The 23,381-nt window shown below is 47.2% G+C and overlaps 9 protein-coding genes across 9 annotated transcripts in view; 6 read left to right on the plus strand and 3 right to left on the minus strand.

Moving 5' to 3' along the window:
• Positions 1–603: 603 nt before the first annotated feature.
• Positions 604–2,115, plus strand: TREMEDRAFT_65768 (uncharacterized protein; the record flags this gene model as incomplete). The annotated part of the gene is made up of 4 exons (XM_007007861.1): positions 604–727; positions 858–1,302; positions 1,508–1,967; positions 2,059–2,115. 4 exons carry the CDS (start codon positions 604–606, stop codon positions 2,113–2,115), a joined length of 1,086 nt encoding a protein of 361 aa, XP_007007923.1.
• A 367-nt stretch (positions 2,116–2,482) lies between these two features.
• Positions 2,483–3,890, minus strand: TREMEDRAFT_72449 (uncharacterized protein). The gene is made up of 4 exons (XM_007007918.1): positions 3,793–3,890; positions 3,487–3,555; positions 3,031–3,207; positions 2,483–2,945 (listed from the first exon to the last, which is right to left on the minus strand). The coding sequence occupies exons 2-4, from the start codon at positions 3,530–3,532 to the stop codon at positions 2,638–2,640; spliced, it is 531 nt and encodes a 176-aa protein (XP_007007980.1). The 5' UTR covers positions 3,533–3,555; positions 3,793–3,890; the 3' UTR covers positions 2,483–2,637.
• Positions 3,891–4,232: 342 nt separating this feature from the next.
• Positions 4,233–5,800, plus strand: TREMEDRAFT_65770 (uncharacterized protein; the record flags this gene model as incomplete). Its single annotated transcript, XM_007007862.1, has 4 exons — positions 4,233–4,473; positions 4,609–5,037; positions 5,173–5,334; positions 5,385–5,800. 4 exons carry the CDS (start codon positions 4,233–4,235, stop codon positions 5,798–5,800), a joined length of 1,248 nt encoding a protein of 415 aa, XP_007007924.1.
• A 666-nt stretch (positions 5,801–6,466) lies between these two features.
• TREMEDRAFT_65771 (uncharacterized protein) lies at positions 6,467–6,829 on the minus strand (the record flags this gene model as incomplete). Its single annotated transcript, XM_007007863.1, has 1 exon — positions 6,467–6,829. One exon carries the CDS (start codon positions 6,827–6,829, stop codon positions 6,467–6,469), a length of 363 nt encoding a protein of 120 aa, XP_007007925.1.
• Positions 6,830–7,551: 722 nt separating this feature from the next.
• TREMEDRAFT_35394 (uncharacterized protein) lies at positions 7,552–8,669 on the minus strand (the record flags this gene model as incomplete). The annotated part of the gene is made up of 2 exons (XM_007007817.1): positions 7,552–8,175; positions 8,277–8,669. The coding sequence occupies 2 exons, from the start codon at positions 8,667–8,669 to the stop codon at positions 7,552–7,554; spliced, it is 1,017 nt and encodes a 338-aa protein (XP_007007879.1).
• A 146-nt stretch (positions 8,670–8,815) lies between these two features.
• On the plus strand, positions 8,816–9,412 carry TREMEDRAFT_65773 (uncharacterized protein; the record flags this gene model as incomplete). Its single annotated transcript, XM_007007864.1, has 1 exon — positions 8,816–9,412. The coding sequence occupies one exon, from the start codon at positions 8,816–8,818 to the stop codon at positions 9,410–9,412; it is 597 nt and encodes a 198-aa protein (XP_007007926.1).
• Positions 9,413–13,611: 4,199 nt separating this feature from the next.
• Positions 13,612–15,023, plus strand: TREMEDRAFT_45849 (uncharacterized protein; the record flags this gene model as incomplete). Its single annotated transcript, XM_007007826.1, has 7 exons — positions 13,612–13,759; positions 13,871–13,979; positions 14,036–14,179; positions 14,269–14,342; positions 14,407–14,561; positions 14,607–14,697; positions 14,783–15,023. The coding sequence occupies exons 1-7, from the start codon at positions 13,686–13,688 to the stop codon at positions 15,021–15,023; spliced, it is 888 nt and encodes a 295-aa protein (XP_007007888.1). The 5' UTR covers positions 13,612–13,685.
• A 2,809-nt stretch (positions 15,024–17,832) lies between these two features.
• On the plus strand, positions 17,833–19,828 carry TREMEDRAFT_65775 (uncharacterized protein; the record flags this gene model as incomplete). Its single annotated transcript, XM_007007865.1, has 4 exons — positions 17,833–18,102; positions 18,127–18,541; positions 19,122–19,469; positions 19,533–19,828. 4 exons carry the CDS (start codon positions 17,833–17,835, stop codon positions 19,826–19,828), a joined length of 1,329 nt encoding a protein of 442 aa, XP_007007927.1.
• Positions 19,829–22,567: 2,739 nt separating this feature from the next.
• The window catches only part of TREMEDRAFT_65776 (uncharacterized protein), a gene marked incomplete at both ends in the record, with an annotated part of 2,535 nt that continues 1,721 nt past the window's right edge, over positions 22,568–23,381 (plus strand). Inside the window, 4 exons of the mRNA XM_007007866.1 lie at positions 22,568–22,640; positions 22,694–22,906; positions 22,970–23,107; positions 23,197–23,225. Of these exons, the coding sequence (XP_007007928.1) occupies positions 22,568–22,640; positions 22,694–22,906; positions 22,970–23,107; positions 23,197–23,225 (453 nt within the window). The remainder of the gene's footprint in view (positions 22,641–22,693; positions 22,907–22,969; positions 23,108–23,196; positions 23,226–23,381) is intronic.

The following is a 23,381-nucleotide window of genomic DNA, read 5'->3' on the forward strand; positions in this document are numbered from 1 at the left end:
AGACACAGGTTGATATGAGTGATGGAAGATTAGGGATATGAGGGATTGAGAAGATACGTACTAATTCATCAAGAGGTATGTCTCTGTACGGTTCGACCCTTCTAGATTTATCATTCGATCTTAACTCTTGAACGGTCCGGGAGGGGGTGGCTGCTTGTTGGACGATAACTGAGATGATTTCCTCCTCTTCTTCTTGTTCTTCCTGTTGCACATCAGTCTTGACGTCACACCCTTGTCGAGTCTCACGACCCAGGAACACTCCGGAAATTCGGGTGTCATGAGGGAGACGACTTACGATATCAAAGTCAAATTTGAATGACATTCTTCTGACCCTTTCTCACCGTCAAGCTCTCTCCTTCGGTACGAACAGTCAGTTCGGATCGAGTAGAGTTGTTCTGTATAATTATTGTTGTTTTGTGGAAAAGGGGGGCAAAACCATCGATGATGATGAAAATCCAAAATCTAAAATCCGACTTTTTTGAAGCAAATTTTCAAACTTTTCTCGATCACTTTCTCACTTTCTCTCTTTCATTCACTTTCGATTTACCTATAAATACATAAGATGCCTCATAAACGTCAGTCTTTCTCTTCATATCCTGCACCATGCTCCAACTATCTACATCATCCATGTTGGCCATCTCAGCCCACCTCGCCGTCTCACTACTCACCCGTCCAACTCCCATCGGTTTTGACCCCTTCCCTCCACCTACCGCAGCCTCTCCCTGCTGTGTGCACTTTCTCTCACCGACCATCTTACCATCCCAAAGTAAACCTTACTTGAAATAAGTCGAAACGTACGTCAAGACAACAGAGAGATTAATGTTGATAAACAGGAGCAAAACGTAGTCTTCGTCTAGCCACATCTAAAGAAAAAGGTTACAACCTTGCTCCTTCCATAACGGACGATACACCCCGGAACGCATCTAGAGTATTGAATGCATGGAAGGTACAAAGTCGATTCAGGGAAATGGGGAAGACTAGTTCGGAAGATACTGGTGAGAGAAGGAAACGAAAGCGAACAGTTCGATTTGATTTCACCCAAGATGACAAAGAAAAGAGTGTGGAGGAGAAGGCGAAGGACGATCTTGGAAGATTATCAGAAGTTGGAGATGGAGAAAAAGGAAAAAGAGTCAAATTGTCAGAAGGAGATAGAGGTGATGGAGGAGGTGGAGGGGGTGAAGGAGGAAAAGGAAAAGTTCAAATACCAAAGATTGGACATCATGAGACTTTAGGGGAATATAATAGAAGGATAGAAAGTTTACTTAGACCGGGTGTTACTCAAGCTATGAAGATTGCTCAGAGGTGGGTTCGAAGTCTTTATTAATCACTTACCTATCACCTACCTACCTTCCTTCCTCCGTTCTTATGGTTTCACTGACTCTCTTTGCCTCATGATGCTACTGGCCTTCTTTTCGGTGTGGTCGTACTTGCCAGCCTTTTCCACCCTGAATCAACAGAATGGCTTGGCTTGGCCGGGGGAGAAAAGGGGAGAGGGAATGAGATATAGGAAGGGAGAGGGGGAGGCGGAGACGGAGAGGGGGAGGGGGAGGCAGAGGGAGAGAGAAGAGGCTCCATCTAATCAACTCAAACTCATCTCCAGATCACTCACCAACATATCCACCAAACCTTCCAAATCTCTCAACTCCAAAAACACCTCATCAAAATCTGATGAAGAAATATCAAATCATCCATCCCTTTCTTCTGACCCCATTCCCGTCAAAGAATTTCCCATGGCGGCAAGAAGAAGATTTAATGATATCGTTCAAGCACCTCCTTCTCTCCCTCGATTACGACAAAGTTCCAGTATGAATTATCATGATTCTGATACTGGATCGAACATGGGTCAGAAGTCGAGACTGTTGAGTTCCGAGACTGGATCGAACATGGGGCAGAAGTCGAGACGTCTGCATTCCGATACTGGATCGAACATCAGACAAAAGAGAGAATCAGATTCCGGTATCTCCTCAGTCACTGGGCTAAAGACGAGAGAGATGATCAAATCCACATCGACCAAATTCATCCCTCAAGACAAACCAACCGGTAATAAACGACATTCAGAAAGTATTGAAATCAACGACGTGGCCGGGGACAGGCAAAGAAATTCACAAAGTATAGAGCACAACAACCCCCGAAAGTCGATAAATAGAAGTGCAAGTTTGAACAATTCTCGAGATAAAGAAGAATCCACGGATTCAGAGAAAAAGAAGAATAAACAAGGACTGATCAAAGTTGGTTATACTACCGGACGTGTACCTCTTAGTTTGGCACAACAACGTATATTGGGTGAAGAGAGAGAAAGGGTTGTTAAACTTTATAGGGAGATGAAAGTTTCTCGAGAGAGACTGAGGGTAGAAAGTTTACAGGGGAGTAAGAATGTGTGAGGAGGACATGATATGAGAGTCGAAAGTGAGATTGAGATGAGTATGGATAGGATGGGTCATATGATCATGAAGTAAAATGAGAATACGGGATGTCCGAGCAGATCAGATACTCCTCTGCTGCATCTTGATACAATTATCATCTTCCACTTCCTCTCACCCCCGTCTGCCTATCGCTGGTCACAATAACCACCCATCTAGCTCTTCCGCGAAAACATCGATGACCGACGAAAAATGACCAGATGCATCCTCCCTTTGCTCATTCTAAAGTCTCCAAATCAGCAGACTTTTGTCCAACCGCTTCGAAATCCTCTACCAACTCTGGAATCTCATCATCATCAACTTCACCCTCTTTCTCCGTTCCTGCTCCTGCACCAGCACCGCCAGCAGCCGCCGCAGCGGCAGCTTGACGGGCCGTCATACTTTGGTATGATTCTGCCAAACGACGAAGATTGGCGAGTGAGTCGGGTCCGAGTTGGTTCAAAACACCAGGGACGAGTTCGGTTAATTCTTTAGTTTGACCAGCACCATAAACGACTAAAGAATTATTGTTGACTGATGCGTGGACTGAAAAATCAGTCGTGGAACATTTATATATTAAAAATCGAGTCATAGATGTGTATATGTGAAAGGAGAAAAGAAATTAACTCACCCCTTGGTTGACTGAAATGTAAAACGTTTCCATCCTCTTTGAACATGTTAACCTCATCGGCTTTTCCAAGATCTGACATGTTCAGTTTTTTCAATTGAGCTTGAACTTTTCGGTCATCGCCTTGAGAAGCAGTAGCTGATTTCTTGACGACCTTTCGTCGTGGGGTACCTTTTCCACCTGATCGTTAGTCTTGGTTTCTGTTCGTCTCACGATGGAGAGAGGGGGTTTATCACTCGACCAGAGAAAGCACGTCCTCTTCATTTCCATCCTTCTAAGGGTGTCTTATGCACTTCGGTTGCAACCACCAAGATAACCAGCGCACCATATCGACACTTGTCCAGCTGAGGGGAACCCAGAGCTACACAGATACAGGTGTACAAGGGAGAAGGATGGAGACATAGTATGAGATGATGATGCTTTGAGATATGTAGGACAGAGAAGGAAAGATCAACTCACCAATGCGAACCTGCGCTTGCAGCTTTGCGAGCTTCTCCTTGTCCATTCTGACGGCGAGTTCGTGAGCAGCTGTATATGTCGAAGTGATATTGTTGAACCGAAAGATGTTGAAGAAGATACCAGATCGTGATAGATATAAGGTTGAGGAGAAAGAGATGAACAAGGGTAAGATGATGAGAAGAAAGGATCAAGTAAGCGCTTTGTCCCTTGAATAAACCTCGAAACCTCCTTCCTACAAATCCCTCCTTGATGTCCACCAAACTGGTAGGGTATGAGAGACAAGGGAGAATCAACTCAACCACTCACCTGTCGCTGTCACTTGGTAGTACTCTGACACCGCTGTTGGGTACTAGGGAAAGAAGGATGGAGGGGGAAAGTGGAGCAAGGAACGAAGTGTGTTTCTTATAGTTTTTTGGTGTGAATTCGATACAAAAGTTGGGGGACAAGTGTGACCCGCGGAGTTTATCGGTGTTATGACTCAAATTGGAGTTGTGGCGGGTTGACGTGACTGTCTTTCACTTCTTTCCCCCTTTCCCTCTCCCTGTTGTTTCTCTTTCTTCTATTACTGTATCTCACCTTATTTCTTCATCTTTGACTCGCCTCTCTTCCTTACCTGTTCATTTCACTTCTGACTCTGTCTGTCACTGTAGGATATCCGAGCTATCTCTTGTGAGTCTTCCTCAGGAATATGGATGAAGAAGGATGCCGGATCGGGCTAATGAGGTAGATCTGCTACCACTCTCAGGATGTTCGCCCCTGCCCCTAGATCTCATTTCATCCCTCGTACATACACCACAACCGTTCATCCTCATACCACAGCGAGGAAAAAGACGAACAAGGAAAATGACTTACCTACAAAAACTCCTTCTAGGGCTGGTCCCACCACAGGGGTTTTGAAGACTGTCAACACTGGTATCAGAGCTGGTTTAGGGACAACGGTCCAAAGAGATAGAAACATCGTTCATGTTGACTCTCATGAGGATATTGGTGAGTATCTTCGCTTGACATTTTCCCACCATCTCTTCTCTCTTCTGTTACACTCCCTATCTCTTTCCTCCCCACCGACGACCCTTCCATGAGATTCTTCGTTTTCAGGTCATTCGTATCGTAACTCACCAACAGGTCCAAAGAGACTATTCCAATCCACCAACAAACCTCAACCTTCCGATTCCATGAAACCAAGTAAAAGTCTCACTTTCTCACAACATATCCATCCTGTTCAACATACCAAAACCCCGGGTCCCAAACAAAAGTCTCTGCAGCAAAACCGACTTCGTACTCCCGGTCCTGGCATTCAGGTCAAACAACCAGACCCCGCTCCTTTGCCTTCTGCAGCAAGAACCAGAAGAAGGTCTAGACAATCTATCAGTCTCACACCTGCTCAAGCTGAGAAGAGCTATCAGACTCCAGCTCCGAGCCACAAATGGGAGGATGAGATTTCTTTGGGGTCGATTGAAGAAGGCTTGGAGGGTTTACAAATGGAAGGAGAAGGTAAGATGTTCGAAGTGACTGGGGAGGAGGATGTAGAATATATGCCTCCGAAGATGCAGGGTGAGTAGTCGTGTTCATCACCTCACGTCTCACATACCCCGCGCTCTTGACTCGGGTGTTCGTCACATCCGAGGTCCAACTTGATCATCCCGTCGAGTTTACCACAGAAAGGAATGGAATATGCTGATTTGACAGAAATCCCTTACAGCCCACCTTGGGGACATGTAGACTACGTTTCACAGCTTGAGCGTCTGGCATCTCTGCCTCCGTTATGGTCCCCATCCGACGACACGTCTTTCGTTATGCCTGATCTCGATTTTCAAATCGAGCGTTTGGACGTTCCGTTGAACCTTGAGGGTGAGTCTACTTGTGATCGCAACTTGCATGTGAAATGAACTTACCAACAGATGAACCTCTTGATGAACCCGAGTTCAAAAACATCTTTTCTTCCCCCATTTGTCCCCCTGTTAAACCGATTCCAGCGAAGAACTCGCTCACTGGTGTGAAACGTCCAGGGGCGGTCCCCATCCGAAAGCCCGCAGGAGTAACATCTACCAAACGTCCCTTAACCAGCATCTCCAAATTGGATAAAGCACCAACTATGCGAAAACCTCTTTCGATTGTCACTCGACCCATATCCCAAACTAAACTTTCTGATGCTCAAATATCTCGTCCATCTTCACACAAGCCGATGAGACAGAATGGACCGTCTCGTCCTATCACGTCCAGACAGGTTACGGGGAAGAAAGAACTTCAAGTGTTGTCTGACCCAATACTATCTTCTGAGACATACGAACCGGAAACTTTTTCACTTGACCTCTAGTTCTTTAGTTTCTTGGATGATGATCTGAGGTATCTTGATATGATGTACGTGTACCTATTTAATTTTATATGCATGGTGTTTTTCTCTTAACCACCTTAACTCCCCTACTCAGCTGCCGAACAGGAGAGGCCGACCAACTCCTCAATTTGAACTCCGTTCCTCGTGCGACGGTCATACCTGGGATGGTCCCGTTCGTCATGACGGTAACCCATCCCGTACCGCCTTCGACACCGTACATAAAACTGAAACATTCAGTCAGACCCGGGCTCGGACCCTTTCCAAAAACCTCTCATGACCTAATCCGGAAATCCTCAAGGGGGAAGGAGACGTTATCTTTTCACCTCTCGATTTTGAGGCTATGACCGATCCTTTCTTCCATGACGGGTCGTCGAACGCCTTCCCCGTAGACCTCAAGTCTACTTACCCGACACATCTTCTTGACTTCTAAACACTTTATTCGAATACTTCTAACTACTTTGTCCTAAAACTTTTACATTTGTCAAAGAAAGTTATCATTAACCCTCAAGCTTTATCCATACGAGTAGAGTATTCGTTCCCACGGGGTCCTCGAACGCACGCGAAGTTCGAACAGGGATCATTCATCTTAGACATCTAAACAGCAAATCAATCCGTAATTTATGGAATAGGGGTCTACATCCTTATCAGTTATCCTGACAAGGAAGAACTCTCACCCTGTGTGTTTTCCATCGGCTGAACCTCCCTACATGTGTCTTTTCCCTTCCCCCGTTTCTTTCCCCCTGTATGCTTCCGCTCCTCCCTACGTTCCACCTCCACTGCCCGACGCTCATTTAGCTCTGCTGCATGATCCTCCCTATACTGCAGACTGAAGAGATGGCCCAGCGGATACCTCTCCCGCTTCTTACTGCGTGCCTCACGATCCAACGCCTCCGCTGCTTTACGATACCCCATGTCCTGCTCCAAGAGAATCTTCTCTGCCATTACCTTCTCCAATCCACTCCGTGTTTTCTTCAATGTACTTCTAGGGGTAATTTCACCACGCTGGATCATTTCGTCAAACTCGGAGAGGCTGGTAAGGGTTGTGGGTGTTGTGGGTTATAAGCTGTTGTAAGCGATCAGGGGGGGGAGGAGTGACTCGCTGATCTGCCTGTAGGGCATGGTATACACGGCCAATAGGATAGAGGTGAGATTCAGCCCACGTGTCACGGCCGTCGAACAACTATCTTCTGGCAGACCGACGGTCGACGAACCTCGGCTAACTTGACGCTCCTGAGTCGATGTCTCACCCAACCGAGAGGGCGCAGACGTCGAAAGGAGTGTAACTACGGCGTACTTCGGCGTAGTTACTCCAACTGGGGTTTTGTTCTACTGATGGCGATGTATCTTGATTTGTATATAGCTATCTCTATCTGTCTTTCACTACTGACAACAATCAAGGATTGCTGAAGAACTTCAGCGATCTTCTCAGCTAATATTATCTACTCCTCCTAGACGTTCATCCAACCCTCTCGCGCTTTGACGTACTTCAACGTACTTCGTCCAACTTCCCCGAGTCCTCGGCCATCCTCTTCCTCCTTCGACTAACTCCGCCTAACATCGCCGCACTTCTGCTCCCATTGTCCCTACCTAGCCTAACTCTGTCTAACTTCGCCGTACTTCTGCTCCCATTGTCCCTACTTAGCCTAACTCCGTCTAACTTTGCCGTACTTGCTCTCAGAAGTCCTGAGTTACGTGTAGAGTAAAGAGGTTAAGGCGTGATGGGGTTTTGATGGTCAAAGGAGGGTCATTGTTGGTGGAGTAATCGAGGTGTCACGACGTAGTTTGTGACATCCAAGCTGATAGTCGCTGATCTCTTCGTAGTATCTGAGCTTGAGATCGTTAAAGAAGTTGACATCAAGTGGTTGAAAGACACCAGACAAGTGAGCAGGGAGGATACGGCAGATGATGTTCCTGTCCCAACAAGCGTCCAAGAAGTCGATGTTTGTATGAGTCTCATGACCGTCCAAAATCAGGAGACCAGGGTTCCCGGCCGCACGATCACGGGTGAAGGGATCGAAGCACTCCGTAAGCCATTGCTGCATTGTATAAGTGTTGATGTAGCCGCTATTGGTGATGGTAGCCAGCTGATTGGGAGTAGGATCACGGACTCTTGTCCAATCTTGCATGAGGTATGTCCCAGGGTAGATGATGAAGGGAGGGACAGGTGTGTCAGAGGTGGAGATGGTAGCGACAACAGTGATATGTATGGCATCTGACAGGGCAGCTTGAGACTTGATTGGAGCGTCTCGAGGACCAACTCTGCGTATCTTTCGAGATCCAGACAGATCAAAGCCAACCTCATCGACATTGTAGATGTTTTCAGGTCGAAAATCACCAGTCTCGAGTGTTTCTTTTACCTGAAAGTGTCAGTGACTATCACGGAGTTGGAACTATCACGGAGTTGGCTATTACGGAGTTGAAACTATCACGGAGTTGGAAATAGGAGTGCATAACCTACCAGGGTTAAAAACGCGACCCTGTTTTCTGAAGTATTGGCCTGGATCCTTGCAATCTCCTGTACACGGTAGAATTTTGACGAAACTCGATCGCGATGACGGCTGAGGAAAGTTGAAGTCCAGTTGATACCAAGAGTTGCAGTGGACAAGGATTGTGCGAAGTGTCGAACATGTCTTGGAGTTAGGAGAGTACCTCGGTATGCATATTGGTTGATCTTTGCCAATATAGCCTCCTCCTGGATGACAGAGAGACGACGGACAGTGCGAATACCGGATGGGAGATGTGTCTCATTGAGTCGATCATGGAGAGTGACATGAGAGACGTTGAACCGAGCTGCCACTTTACGCAGGCTCTCGGATGGGTTGTTCTTCTTGTATGTAATGGCTGCTTCCATCTTGAGAGCAGTTCAGGTATGCAAATGAAGTTCTATGAAGAGATCTAGTGTAAACAATGGGTGGACGCGATGAGTCGCATAAACATTGTTCGAACTTCGCGTGCGTTCGAGGACCCCGTGGGAACGAGTACTCTTATCCTAGCATCATGTCTACATTTTATACTGAAGAAGCTCAGGGGGATCCCACCATTCCGACTAACAACAATGCCAATACAGTGAGAATCCCATCACCGACTTCACAAGACCCACACAGTGAAGAAGAACAAAGAGAACAGGGAAGAAGAAGTTCTTCCGAACCAAGTTTGACGGAAACTCTGGTCAATCCTCCCTCCCATACCCCAAACTCTCGTCGATATGGCTTAACTATGACTGTCGGACGTCTACATATCTCTGTGGGTTTGGAGATAACCCCTGATTCGGAGGGAAATACTTCCAGATTGAGATATACATTTATACGTGAAATCAGATTTGGCCCTTGCGGTTTTAGGATAAGTGGTTTAGATAGTCATGGTACAAATGGAGAAAGTAATGGTCACCAAATGTCTTCCATGATGGGACAAGGACAAAGTGGGGTGCAACCGGGGGAAGGGGAAGTAATGGAAGATGATCAAGGTGTTCGGAGGAATGATGCCACCACAAGGAGAGGAAGAGAGAGGGCAAGTAGGGAGAGGAGTACCTTGAATGTAGCAGGACCCACACCTACATTTTGGGCTATGGCAGGGACAGCTGTAATGATAATTTAGAAGGTCATATTTGAGTTTTGTGACATAGAAGGATTTGTGTACATACTCCAGAGGTAGAAATGATGCAATACTTTTTGACACATTCAATCTCTACTTACTTCTCGGCAGACATTCTGTATATGATCAGGTCGTTTTTTGAGCAAGGTCAATCTGACCCATCTGACTCATCTAACCCATACGAGTATGTATAGTACCACCAATTGAGTCCTTCAAGCCCGTCAAACTTCCTTGATCTGACACTCCCCTATTCCTCAGAAGGAAGACATATGGTATATTGGAAGGCAAGGGGGAATGAAGACAAGAAAAGAGAATGTGGCAACGGTAAGTCGGAAAGTACCAAGTAAGTTGGAAGGGATCCGGTAAGTTGGAAGGGATCCGGTAAGTTGGAAGGGATCAGGTAAGTTGGAAGGGATCAGATAAGTCGAAAGGTGAGAATTGAAGAGAAGGCGGAACAGACGAACCGATCACGCTTCTCTTCATCGTATGATTCAAGCAGAAAGCTGTGTGATGCCCAACACGTTCGATCACCGCCGGAGTGGGGGGGAGGCGACGTATACTTGGTAAGAAATCTGCAAGTCTTGTTCAGAGAAAAACACAGGTTTTACTTTTTATCTCTCTCCTTTCTATCAATGCTGTGTAAATATCTTCTTTGAATACAAAGGATGAACTGGGTTTGAAACTATTAGGGACACGGAGGGACACGGCCGGAGACGTGCACCTCCGGAGCTGCACAGACCTGATTGTTCCCAGGCAGAGATGTCCACTCCGGAGCTGAACACTCCCTTTAGCCATTCCCATTAAGAAAAACATCGATAACAGATCCTCCACACCGTACAAGACAGTGTTGGTAACTCCACAGGGCAAATGCTCTACTAAGACAAGTGTGGGAGGTGACCATCAAAGTGCTGTTCATCATCACATGCCATATTTGGCAAGAAGGTCAGCCAATATCTTGAATCAGGGGGGATTTGAATGGTGATGTATCATAGGTAATTGTTGTAGTGTTGTAGATTTCAAGTTGTGGGGCCAGACCTCCATGACTCCAAGAGTCCAGAAGATGGTACCACAGGGTATCTGTAGTGTGATTTATGTATGTGGAGAGCTTGTGGATCACGAGAGTGAGGATGCTCTGGCTGTGTCTGGACCCCTCTGGAGCTGCATGGTTCTCTGGCCGGGTCCAAGAGGGGGGTTTGGAACCATGCAGCTCCGGAGGTGCACGTCTCCGGCCGTGTGTCATGAATGCAGTAAGGGACCTGCATCATAACGTCCTCGCTGAAAGGCTCAATACTCGACATCTGCCTGGTAGATGTCGAGTTCCCTTATAAGGGGTACTCAGTTCCTGACACCGTGTCCCTAACAAAACCAGTCGCTGAGTATCATAAAGCCTGATCTTCCACTTCATAATTTTATTCTTCTCACTCACATTCTGTAAGGACCAGACGTCATAATAGTCTGCATCGATGAGCTGTGACAATGAGGCCTTGTAGGGAACAAACCTAGTGATGTAGTGTATCGAAGAGATCTGTAAGATCGATGAGATGTATGTCAAATGATATAACTAGTAAAACACAAAATACATTCGACAAGACATTGCTGAGAAAAGACTACGTCTATATACTAAAAACGAGCGGGATGATACCGATGAAGAGCATGCGTGGTTCGTAATGATGTTGAGGTAGACTAGCAGAGGAAGAGCGATGATAGTTACCGAGATGGAGATGTAAAAAAGGGTAGAGGTGTCGATGGATTGGTACCAGGCGTAGTAGCAAAACGGAGTAAGCCCGGACGCGGGAATGGAGACGGGGACGGGAATAGGAAAAGTAGTACGACTACCAGGTAAGGTACCCGTGGTAGCGTGTGATCCTGACACATTCCTGATTCATTCATCTTCATCTTTCACATTACTTCCAATATGAACGACAGAAGAAGACCTTTTGGATCTGAGCGTACTGTTACAGTGCTAACAAAGACAAACACAATGCTGGACTTGGGCAACGGAGACTTTTCTGTGCAGTCAACAACATGTACTAAGGTTGTCATGAAAGAAGGTGTACCAGTCACAGAACAAGATGAAGGTGAAGAAGAAGTTGTCATAACGAGAAGAACATCAAATATCAACGTCTCATTTCGGAGGCCTGGGCGTTCACATCCTCAGAATGAGCCAGATGTGGGAGGATCAACTGTCCCTCCTACCAGTTGGATGGATGTGGGCACCGAAACAATTTTGCAAGCTCGGTCCTGGTTGAGTAAATTTGGATCAGTGCTGCCTAGCAAAATTCTTGACCCTTGGACAATTGGTTCCTGTATCTTGTTCAGCAGCTACATACTGGATCATGAAGAACATCAACCCGATTTGTTCACTTGACAATGCAAGGATTGAGAGCATGCAACCCCTACAAGCGTTAGCAAGCTCTGTAGATCAGCATTTGAAAGACACATACTCATACCTAAAACCAGAAGGGAATGCAACAAATGTATTCTGTCTATCTGAGGTGGAGTTTCACTTATATCTTTGTGTGCAGCAGCAATGATGGAGACCTGAGAACCTGTGCTCTGGGAACTTCATATTTACTGAGGCAACGACGTGGCATGAGGAGTTGCTGTGTCCTGTTACTTGGCATTATGTCCCAATCAAAGCTGTGTGGCAGGAGTTTAGTGCAGAACGTATGCAGACCGGTCTGTACTTGGCTGTTGTGGTCTTCCGCCTGCACTTGGTCTCTCCCTTCATTGAACACAGCCCTACACATATTTCTCACCCAGCTCACCTCACAGAGAGGTCAGAACTTAGCTGACTGGGGTAACCCCTAATATCATCTTTCTTCCGCACATGTCAGAACAGGCTCCACACACATACGGCTCCTCAAGGACACTTGGAGTCGTCTACGACTTATACGCATGGCTATCTCCTTTCCCTACCGAACTACTCAGACCAGGCGCATGGAGCTCCGGGGCTTCATGGGGAGGAAAGTGAGACCGTACCCACCCCAGATGATTTGCACCTTAGTATTGTACCTCCAGGAGACCTCATAACTGGTAACCAATGGGAAGTTGTGCACAGCAGCCCTCAGCGGCCTTTGGGGTGTCTTGGCATTCCAACTGGATATGTTTGGGATCCACTGAGAGTATACCTGCTCTGCCCACCACAATGTTTACTGATAATTAGATGATAATACAGAGGGGAAAAAGGGCATGCATCAATTCTACATGTCTCTATGCTTATCACATTCCACTCACACGCATAAAACCAGAGACGATCGAATAAAGTTCAGAGGATAAGTTGAACGGAGAAATATTCGACGGAAGGGGTAATTCTTAATGGCGGTTCGGCCGTCCTGGCCCGATTCTATCGGCTAACACACAAGAGCAGATGTCTTTTGACTTGGATGGTTCCGATTCACCAAATGTGGTGACAGTCAGGCTGTCTTCACCTAGTGGAGAAAGCCATCAGACAGTTATCAGTGTGCCCAAAGGGTTAAAGCTTAGCCGCAGCGGCAGATTCTTAGTCCCTCATACACAAATTACCAAGATTATGCGTCTAGAAGTCCAATTTTTGGGTGCAAGAAGAGTGCAGCAGTCTGAACTTGCAAGCCGGACCGAGTTTGGAAGGAGGGTGATACAACAGTGGGAAAGGCTACTTGTGCCTTTACTTCAAGACTCAGTCAGTGCTCCTCAGTCGGATGGAGAGCATTCTGACCAGTCTCACCAACGGGAAACCGAGACTCTTGATGTGAGGGACCTTTGCCAGGTGCTTACTGGTTGGAAAAGCGCTATCACCTGCCCCATTCTTTCGTGCCTCAACAGGGGGCGGAGGTGAATTGTACATTAGACAATCAGCCACGTCCAGAAACTGTGGGTATTGTACACATGGTAGTGCCGCCGGTGTAGTATGCATAACTCATGTTTGGAAACCCCAAGAAGCAAAACCAAGTTAGTCACATTTCGGTCCCTCCTCTCGGGTCCATGCTGTAAGTCCCTGGAGATGTCCATGATCTACCCTTAGTTATCCGTCAAACCCGATCCCAAACCCAACAGAATAGAACACTCGTGCTCATAGTCCGGGGTTTACCTGGCACAAGGATAGAAAATGCTCCGTGCGCGGGTGGCCACATGAAGTGACGTAGGGTCACGTGCAAAGTTCCCGATCGATTCTCCCCTGAAGTCAGACGTCATGTCATCTTCGCTGATCTTTTCTCCCTCATCTAACTTACCTCATACAAAAGGAGAATATTCACCATCCGAGCGACTCTCTATCTCAACTGACGAGTGCTGCAAAATGGGCAGCGGTATGAGTACCTTGGGTCTTCCCCCAGGAGCTGTCTCCCGGCTCGGTGGGGTCGTAGGTTTTACGTCAGTATTCTATCGATCCCGTCTCCTTCCCTCTTTCTCACCCGTCATCTACCAAAGCCCCAGATCTTTCCTTGTCTTCATGACTAAGTTTGGCTCCCAGCTGACAGTTAGGTACGCTTTTCAATCCATCTTCGCGGCTTATGCCGTGCCTGCTCAAACTGAAAAGTTCTACGATTTGGTGGGCGCCCTTGGTCACATGTCTACTATAGTCTTGTCCCTGGTGAGTGTGTGTTTGGCCTCTACCCAACGGTATAAAATTTCAATACTAATGTCTAGTACTACCCTCAGTTCCGAGGATTCCTCTCGGGGAAGAAGGTAACGTGGCCGGCACCAACATCCCAAAACTTCCACCCTCGACAGTTGCTGGTCAGTGCCATGGTGCTTTTCTGGGCAGGGCGATTGGGAAGTTTTCTCGCTCTGGTGAGTCTCTTCCATCATTTGCACATCACCACACACAGTCATCACATAACTCAGTTAGGACTTTGATAACACTGGTTCTGACAAGATAGAGGATTGCCAAACAGGGCTCTGACTCGAGATTTGACGAGATCAAGAAGCAACCGCTGGTTTTCACAGGTGCATGGTGGGTTTTCTCCTATCTCATCTTCTTTGATTGCTGATTCCAATGAGATACGGCTGACATGCAGGTTGGGCCAAGCTACGTGGATAACAGTAGTCACTCTTCCGGCCGTGATGCTTAACATCATGCCTCGCTCGGCACACCCTGGTCTTGGAATTCGGGATCTGATTGGGGTGGGGATTTGGGCAAGCGGTATAGGTTTAGAGATTATAGCTGATAGAGGTAAATTTGTCAACTGCTTCATTATCAAATGACTGATTCCTTCAGAAAAGTCAGCTTGGCGCAAGTCAAAAGATGAGAAGAAGCACGAAGAACGATTCATCTCTTCAGGTGTATGGAGCTGGTCCCGTCACCCAAAGTGAGTTTGTCTCAATATGTTTACTCCGTCAAATGACCCGTCCGGTACCCTTTTATTGAAAGACAGATGAGCGCTAACGATCCAGTTACCTGGGTGAAGTAATCTTACAAGCTGGTCCTCCCGTCCTCGGACTCTGTCTACCTCCGCCGGCTAGATATGTCGGCTTCGCCTCACCCTTATTGTCTTACCTCCTCTTGCGATACGGAAGCGGTGTCCCCATTTTGGAAAAGAAAGCGGAGGAGAAATTCGCCAATGACGAAAAGTGGGTCCAATACAGAAAGACTGTAGGTGTGATGTTTCCGGGGCTAGGGAAAGGACAAGTGTGATATGCGCCCTTTTGTATACCCAACATGCAGAATTTCAACTTGGGGACCCTCTGGTATCAAGGATAAATAGCAGAAAGAATGGGTCAAGGTAGAGTATCCTCCAAGACATTGGTTGTTGTTTTGTGAAAGCATTGCTTTTTCCCAATTTCCCACCTAGTCCTAATCCCAGCTTCACACTGATTCACTGGTTTAGTTACCCAGCAGCTAATATAGTTGTTTCTCCTCAAACATCACTCAAAATGCTTTACTCTAGTATACCAAGAACCAATAGAATGCTCTGGCCAGCCATATCCAACCTTTCACACTTCTCCTGAAGGGAGAGGATGATTCCCACACTCTCACTGAACTTCACAAGTCGAGACCGAAAGTATCCTTTGACCCTTCCGTGATTCACGTCCAGCCATGGAGTATGCAACTCAGCCTTCCACTTTTCTTTCTAAGCTCCACTGTCTTAGCTTTCCACATAAATACATTCCTGTTCAAGCCATAGTTTTCTTGATCTACATTTCAATTGAGGAGACTATTTGAAACATGCATAATCTGTTCTATTCTACAATACCACTTAATATGTCCTCTGGCACCCACCAAAATTCAGTAGCACAACCAGAAATGTCTGAACAGACTCCTCTGATAGATACAATGTCTGGACCATCATATGTGAACCCTGAGAGAAGACTGTGGAGATAGCCTCAGTGTCAAGTTCTGAAGAGCCCATAGCCCCTGAAGTTTTCGAAGGTGGTTTGTTAAGTACTTTATGGACACTATTCGTCTTGTTCCAAAGTTTGGATGAGACCATCACTGACTCTATTCCTCACCCACATGACAGAATCAAATCCACCGCCCCCCGTACAGAGTGTATTACTTCTCACAGACGTGTGGGGCCAGCAGATTGGCTAGGAAATAATGCAATGATTGACTGTTTTCTTGTTGAAGCTACCCCTGGATCTTGGCACCCCAAACAGGAAGATTCTTCAGATGCAGAGGATAGTAACGGTCCACAGCCAGTGGGAGAGACTGGTACAAGTCCCTCCAGTCTAGAACCTGTGTTTCATGTCAATAGGCACATATATCTGGTTGATCAGGATGATGCTGATATAGAGAGAGAGACTACTGTGCCCAAAGACCGGGATGGGGCTCAAGTGGACTCAGTCAATTAGATGACACTGTGACTCCCTGGTGTAAATGAGGTCCCTACAGTAGAAGGGGTAGACCGGAGAGGCAAGGACCCTGGAGAGACACACTTCTTGCAATACAGTTTGTCTTATGCACCACCGTACCTGCTTGTTAAATAGATTAAATCTACATTTCTCTATACTTATCATATTCCACTCATACACAGCAGACCAGACGCTAGCAAATATAATTCAGAGGACATCAATACAAAGGAGAAAAGTGACAAAAGGGGGAATACTTCTACTGACGGTTGGGCCATCGCGGACCGATTCTATCGGCTAACATACTCAACTTACTAACTCACTCCCAAGCTAGTTCCATTTTGGAACAAATCATAGTCGTCAGAGGTTACCAAGTGCGGTCTACCTCCAAACACGGCATGTCTCCCCTGGTCATATACCCCGTTGGGAATACACGGCGTCCCGGGATGAAAGAATTTGATGGGAAATCTTATATAATCTATGGGAAGATCATGTCCCAATGGGTCTAATATTCATTGCCTTCCTGGAGAAGGTGCTCATATATGGAAGGTTGTGATGCTCCTCTCTGTTCCCTACATTCTTGACCCTCATGGCGGACAATCACCCAAACCAAGCCAATAATAATCCAACCCAAATGAGGGAGGATGAAATTCCTCAAGCAACTGACGCTACTGAGACACGCCGGACATGGATCGGAACTATCTGCCAATCTCTTGCGGGCACAGTGAGAGGAAGGGACTACAGGGAACACATTCGAGATGGTGTACGGAGCTTTGCTATCACCCTTACCGGAGTAGCGATCATGCACGGGTTGCTCCTGTCAAATAACTCTCAGGTTTCGAAGATATGGAACTTCTCAGCGCGTCAGGACGATCCTCGAGCAAGCATTATGCCACAATGTCCTGCGTTACCTGACGGACTTACAACCTTCTCCTACCTGAGCTGTGACGCCGCGGACCATAACCCTTCAATCTCCTGTACCGACGTGAAAGACTCCGGGCAAGGACACCTCCTCTTTCAAGTGACAGGAAGTAGCCTACCAATCGAATCATCATACTGCATTAGCAGTCCTCCAATGGAAGAACCGGACGATTATTAGGGAAAGCACCAAAGGGAAACTCGAGACACCATCCAGGAGGTCCGTGCGCTGCTCACATGTGGTGAGACGGCATTGGTCTGGTGAATAAGTATGCCAGCACCTATGATAGAGTCAGTGACAGATGTATTTTCATGCGCACTAGTACGTAGTAAAGGGCCCGAAATCATCTTGCTGCCTGATCCAAGCTGACTTGCTGAATTGACTTCAGATTTGTGTTTTGGCCGAATGAATGAACCGTTCAAGATGGAGACGGCGGCTTCGATTCATCAATAAGTCATGCACGAACCCTCCGATGAGGACTGAATCCGATTCGAGTGTGAATGATGCGTCATCCTGTAGCTTTTTAAGGGAGATATACTTTCCCCATTGGGGGAAAGAGTACAATCAACCTTTGATGCACTGCCTGGATTGCTTGCGCCACACTTTCTCCCTCACCTATTCCGCAGTTTTAGAAGGCCGGAGGAAGTAATTTCATTACATCTCTACATATACATCAGTATCAACACCTCCCGCCCTTTTCCCTAGCTTTTACTTGTCATTTTGGATTGGATACAACATGCCCTCGAATGAAACCACCCCTACCACTGAAACCACCTCTGACACCCCTAGGGAGTCAAGTTACCCGCCCGCTCACCACACCCGCAGTCGTAGCATCATATCTGCACAGAGCAGCCCAAGCGTTGTGGTATATGATGACACAGTGGACCGGGGGAGTGACACAGAGGGGCAGAACCTGGCGAGACTGCGAACCAACCGGACCCTCCGTGGATGTTGGCAATCGGCCGTGACCATAATCCAGTCCCGGGTTGATCCCATTGGTTCATTGGTGAGTGTGCTTGACATGCCCAAGAAACGTCTATTTTGGTTGAGTCTCGGCGGGGCAATTAGCTTTTTGCTCTTGAGGAGCTCCTTTAAGGATCCATTGGGAGCTTTGCTTCTCGGTCTTGGCTCTCCGACAAAGTCAACAGTTCCCAATTACACACTGATAACTTGTGGTCCAGCCACAGCATCGATCAATCATACTCATGGACATGGACATGGTCTTTGTCGTTGTTGCATGGTTGCGGCTTCCTATGCGGCAGATCGAAGAGAATTGACCCATGACAATAGTGGTCTCACAGCCACACTGACGCCTTCCTTGGCAAACTACGTGTCGGGAACTGCTATATCATTCAGAGAGTCAACAGGATGTGTCTTTCTGTCTGATGAGCCCTTCATACCGGGTGAAAACTGTTTAGAGGGAATTATCCGCCTTGCAGAAGAAAGTAAAAAGCCAAAGAATTCCATAACACAATTGTAGATAAAACCCAATGATTCTACCGATACAACTGGAATTTGGAACTGTTACATGTCATTATGTTTGTGAAAGTCCATCAGTCCTTATTGTGTGATGCACAACATGAGTCTCCTACCGAACTTGTTTCGACCATGTGGCATGAGACACGGATATTTCCCCCTCCGCTATTTTGAAAACCAAGCAGATCCTGCGAGCATGCAGTTTTGACCCGCAACATGATATGTTTGAGGATCACCGGTCATAGAATTCTGCTGGTAAAGAATCTTGTAGCCAGATTGAGAGTGATTAGAATCATGCTCATTCTTCCCCACAGCTTTTCACTCTCCTTTCAAGCACTGCCTTGGATTGGTCAGACTGAATTCACCAATTTGAAATCCGCAACACTCATCCGTGAGAATATGGAATAACTGTGAATCTTCTATCCCCTCCAACCATCAACCAACCCTCAATCATTTCGCCGCCACCACTCCCCTCTCAAGAGAAGATGGCTTCAGACAACATAGAAATGCAGCCCCTGCTTTCATCACGTGATCCTGATGAATCTGTAGGTGGACAATCCGATCACGATGAGTCTGATCAAGAAACCCCCAGCATTGACTCGAGCTCTACAGTGTTGGACATTGAGCCCACAAAGCCCAATCAATACTCTGAGGGAACAAACTCGAGGAGGAGAACCCGTTGTTCCACTGTTGTTGATCGATGTGCACCTTACCTGGTCAAGTGGCTGCCCAATCTGGCAGAATTGAGAAGTTCAGGAAGGTTGAACGGTTATAATGTCACCCTTTTTTTCATTGCTTCCACTTGTATATGGTATTTACAGAGCAAAGTGTTCAAAAGTCAACATCCCACAAATGAAAGCCAACTGCAAGATCATCTGATCTGTGATGTAGCCTCACGTGAGCACAACGCAACCATTGGTAGTGGTGAGGAAGGGTGCATGTGCTGCATGCTACCTGTAGACCCTACTGTCCGTGCGGCTGTCTTTGGAAACCCAGAGACTATGATCAGGCTTCCGCCCGAGACCAACGAGACAACGGTAATGGAGTGGCTCGTGGGTAATGCTGAACTCTTGCCACTACCAGATGGGAAGGTATGCGCCCAGTTTTCTGTGTTGCTAGTCACCCCAGGGGTCACTTGTGCAAGTGCAGTGTCACATGTATCAGAGTATGTATATGAACCAAGTATCTCAAATGAATCCGCTGGAGATAGGGACACTCTTGGACCAGGGAGGACTGAAGAGGCGGAGACAAACTGAAGGCTTTATGATTGGATGTTTGAAAGGTATTGTTTGAGTGTAGGTCACAATCTACATTACTGGTACTGAACTCAAACGGTCACTTCATGTACGCAGTAGAGTTGAAATGATGATTGGATGCATTGGGAGAAAGAAGTAAGACGGTGAGTTCAATCCTAGAAAGAGTTTGGGATAAAGCAATCCTGTACTACCAGTAACCAATGTTGTTATCATATCTTCTGGCTAGTGCACCTTGCATGGATAGGGTTGAGACATTGGATTTTTGCGCTTTCCATGGTTGTCCAACTTCCAAGCACCATCACCTTGGCTATTCGAGTGAAGGTAAGAAGGAAATGGATGACAAGAGAAGGTCACCTGTGCTCTGCCTCTTACAGAAACTCAAAGTCGTGGTCATACAGTTGGGTGCCAAGTGTCATGGAAAACGTTTTCAAAGTACATACTCTGACTGAGAAAGTCCGCGTGTAACAGTGAGTTGGTGATTTATCCCTCAGTCTGGCCTGTACATCTCTCAAACACTTTCAGATTGTGTTCACAACAATCATCTACATTATCACCATCTGCTAACAGATGTCATGTTACTGTTGGGACCAGACGTTGAAAATAGTCTGCGCCTATGAGCTACGGCTTATAGGGCCTCGTGGGGAACAGACCTAGTGATGTAGTTTATAGTCTAGTGATGTAGTGGATTGAAGAGACTATAAGTCGATGGGATCAAGTGGCAAAGGATTTGCTAAATGACGAGAAAATACATTCAACAAGACATCTACGAAAAAGGGCTGTTTCTATACATTAAAAAGGGAGCAGAGTGATACCGAAATCTACGGAGTAAAGATGGGAAACTATATGGGGTGATAGACCAAAGGAAGACGGAGACAGATGAGGGACACGGAGATGAAGGAAAAGTATAGCACGGTAAAGAACTAGCGATTAGGTAGGATAGGAGAACGGAGGATGCCGTAGCGGGATTAGTGAAGCGGGGACGGGAACGGGTAGGTGGAGTACGACTTCTGCGTACAACTCTTGAGGAACCCGTCTATAGGTACCCGTGATTCTGACAGTTATGTATATTGTACCCTTGCAATCTGTCCTGGGAGAGTCTAGACAACAGTCCGTTCCGGTCAAGAACAGTGTTTTTCCTGCCAAACTTGTCAAAATGGGTATCATCTTCTGGCTATGATTCTCAATACTTTCCAGTCGGCTGAATAGTGGCAAACTAGATAAAAGCTCTGCTTTTTGATAGAAGTAAAGACTTTATCAAGCCAAGTACCGGCTGTCACGAACGTCGTTTCTTCTTCTCTACTGACCGACGGTCGACAAACCTCGGCTAACTACGGAAGCCAACTTTGCGCACAACACGAAATCTCTTCACGCACAACATTGTCACGTGATTGGCCATTAGGCTTGCGACGGAGCCAAGTTAGGTGCGGGCGGAGCATGCGAGGACATTCCTTCCGACCCCTCTGTCCTTGTCACGGCTGTCAAACAACTATCTTCTAGTAGACCGACGGTCGACGAACCTCGGCTAACTTGACGCTTCTAAGTCGATGTCTCACCCAACCAGGAGGGCGCAGACGTCGAAAGGAGTGTAACTACGGCGTACTTCGGCGTAGTTACTCTAACTGAGGTTTTATTCTACTGATGGCGATGTATCTCGATTGTATATAGCTATCTCTATGTCTTTCACTACTGACAACAATCAAGGATCGCTGAAGAACTTCAGCGATCTTCTCAGCTAATATTATCTACTCCTCCTAGACGTTCATCCAACCCTCTCGCGCTTTGACGTACTTCAACGCACTTCGTCCAACTTCCCCGAGCCCTCGGCCATCCTCTTCCTCCTTCGACTAACTCCGCCTAACATCGCCGCACTTCTGCTCCCATTGTCCCTACTTAGCCTAACTCCGCCTAACATCGCCGCACTTCTGCTCCCATTGTCCCTAATTAGCCTAACCCCGCCTAACATTGCCGCACTTCTGCTCCCATTGTCCCTACTTAGCCTAACCCCGTCTAACTTCGCCGTACTTCTGCTCCCATTGTCCCTACTTAGCCTAACTCCGTCTAACTTCGCCGTACTTGGTGTCAGAAGTCCTGAGTTACGTGTAGAGTAAAGAGGTTAAGGCGTGATGGGGTTTTGATGGCCAAAGGAGGGTCATTGTTGGTGGAGTAATCGAGGTGTCACGACGTAGTTCGTGACAGTCGCCCCCTTCTTTAGCCGCGAACGTCCTCGTGAGCGATTACACCTCTGTCGTGGCAAGAGAACTTAGCAGCGTAGTACCCCATTCTCTCCCTCCCCATGACCATCCTCCACTCTTCTGCTCTTTGCGCCGCACTTCGTAGTTGGGCCTCCTTTCACTCCAGAACCCGACAATGAGACTCCCCTAACTTCGTCGAGGTTTGCCGTAAGAAGCCCTGTGTCTTTTGTAGGTGAGACACGCTTCCTGAATGGCAGCCGAACAACACCGTTGTTTGTCGAAGTAACCCTCGCTTATATTGAGATGAGACACTATAGCGTGGGAATTTTGATCGTCCCTGCGATGCCTTTTGTTGATGAAACGCGAAGTTTGCTGCATGTTGACGACGAGGGGTTAGGTTTGATTATACTAAATACTGAGCAGTTCGTCGAGCTTCTCTCTTTTTCCCATCTGCTTTCAAAACTTTCTATCTCTCTTACCTAGAAAACAGATTTGTTACCTTGAATCATCGCCTCGAGTTTTATTCTCATTTAAATATCTTAACGTCATGGCCCCTTCTACTCCTACATCTAACCCTTTCGCCGCCATGAGGAACTTTGGTGGTATGGTGTCGTCTGCTCGTGAGTTATTCCTCGACACTTACCTTACTTCGCCGGACTTGGCTGATGTTCAGTTTCCTTCGGCGACAGATCTCGCCAAGTCTCCTCCCTCGGCCTCGGCACCCTCTCTTTGGGGGAGCCGTCTGGCGATGTCCCGCCTCCTCGCTCCGCTTCTCCTCCCGCCGGTCCTCCCGCTGGTTCTCCCTCTGCTTCTCCTCCTCCTGGTTCTCGCTCTGCTTCCCCTCCTGCCGCCAGCCCTCGCCGCAGGACGCCCGCCTTTCGTCCTGGTGAGTCTCCGTCCTCCTCCGACCAGGAGTCGCTCAGTGGTTCGGAGTCGGACGATCAGTCAGACTTCGAAGGAAAAGGGGGTGATTATAGTGATGAGGATGATAGAATCGTGTCGGAGGGTGAAACCGAGTTAGAGGAACACTCGGATGATGATATGGTGGCGGTTAGTGTAGAGGACAACAACGTAGATAGTCCTGAGCGTGAGTTCTTCGTCCAACCTCTCACACCTTCGCCGAACTTGGCCTTGTTTATCTGTTCTTTAGCTCTCCAAGACATTGCTAACTCGCAGCCGCTCCTGCCCCTCCCCCTGCTCAAATTGTGGGCCAGAAACGACGCCGTTCCCTCTCCTCTTCTTCTTCTTCCTCTTCTTCTTCTTCCTCTTCTTCTTCTTCCTCTTCTTCTTCCTCTTCCGGGGTTCTCCCCCCCCCCAACGCCATCGCCGCTGCCGCCGCCCGCTCTGCCGCCGCCATCGCT

Source organism: Tremella mesenterica, assembly GCF_000271645.1.
Source record: "Tremella mesenterica DSM 1558 unplaced genomic scaffold TREMEscaffold_16, whole genome shotgun sequence".
Taxonomy (NCBI): Eukaryota; Fungi; Basidiomycota; class Tremellomycetes; order Tremellales; family Tremellaceae; genus Tremella; species Tremella mesenterica.

What these genes read in the sequence shown, in the direction of transcription:
- TREMEDRAFT_72449 (XM_007007918.1), bottom strand. Translation starts at nt 3,532, where the DNA reads ATGGACAAGGAGAAGCTCGCAAAGCTGCAAGCGCAGGTTCGCATTG. An exon ending in GCAAGCGCAGGTTCGCATTG is followed by an intron (nt 3,208 to 3,486) that starts GTGAGTTGATCT and finishes ACTAACGATCAG; the next exon opens with GTGGAAAAGGTACCCCACGA. An exon ending in ACATTTCAGTCAACCAAGGG is followed by an intron (nt 2,946 to 3,030) that starts GTGAGTTAATTT and finishes CTGATTTTTCAG; the next exon opens with TCCACGCATCAGTCAACAAT.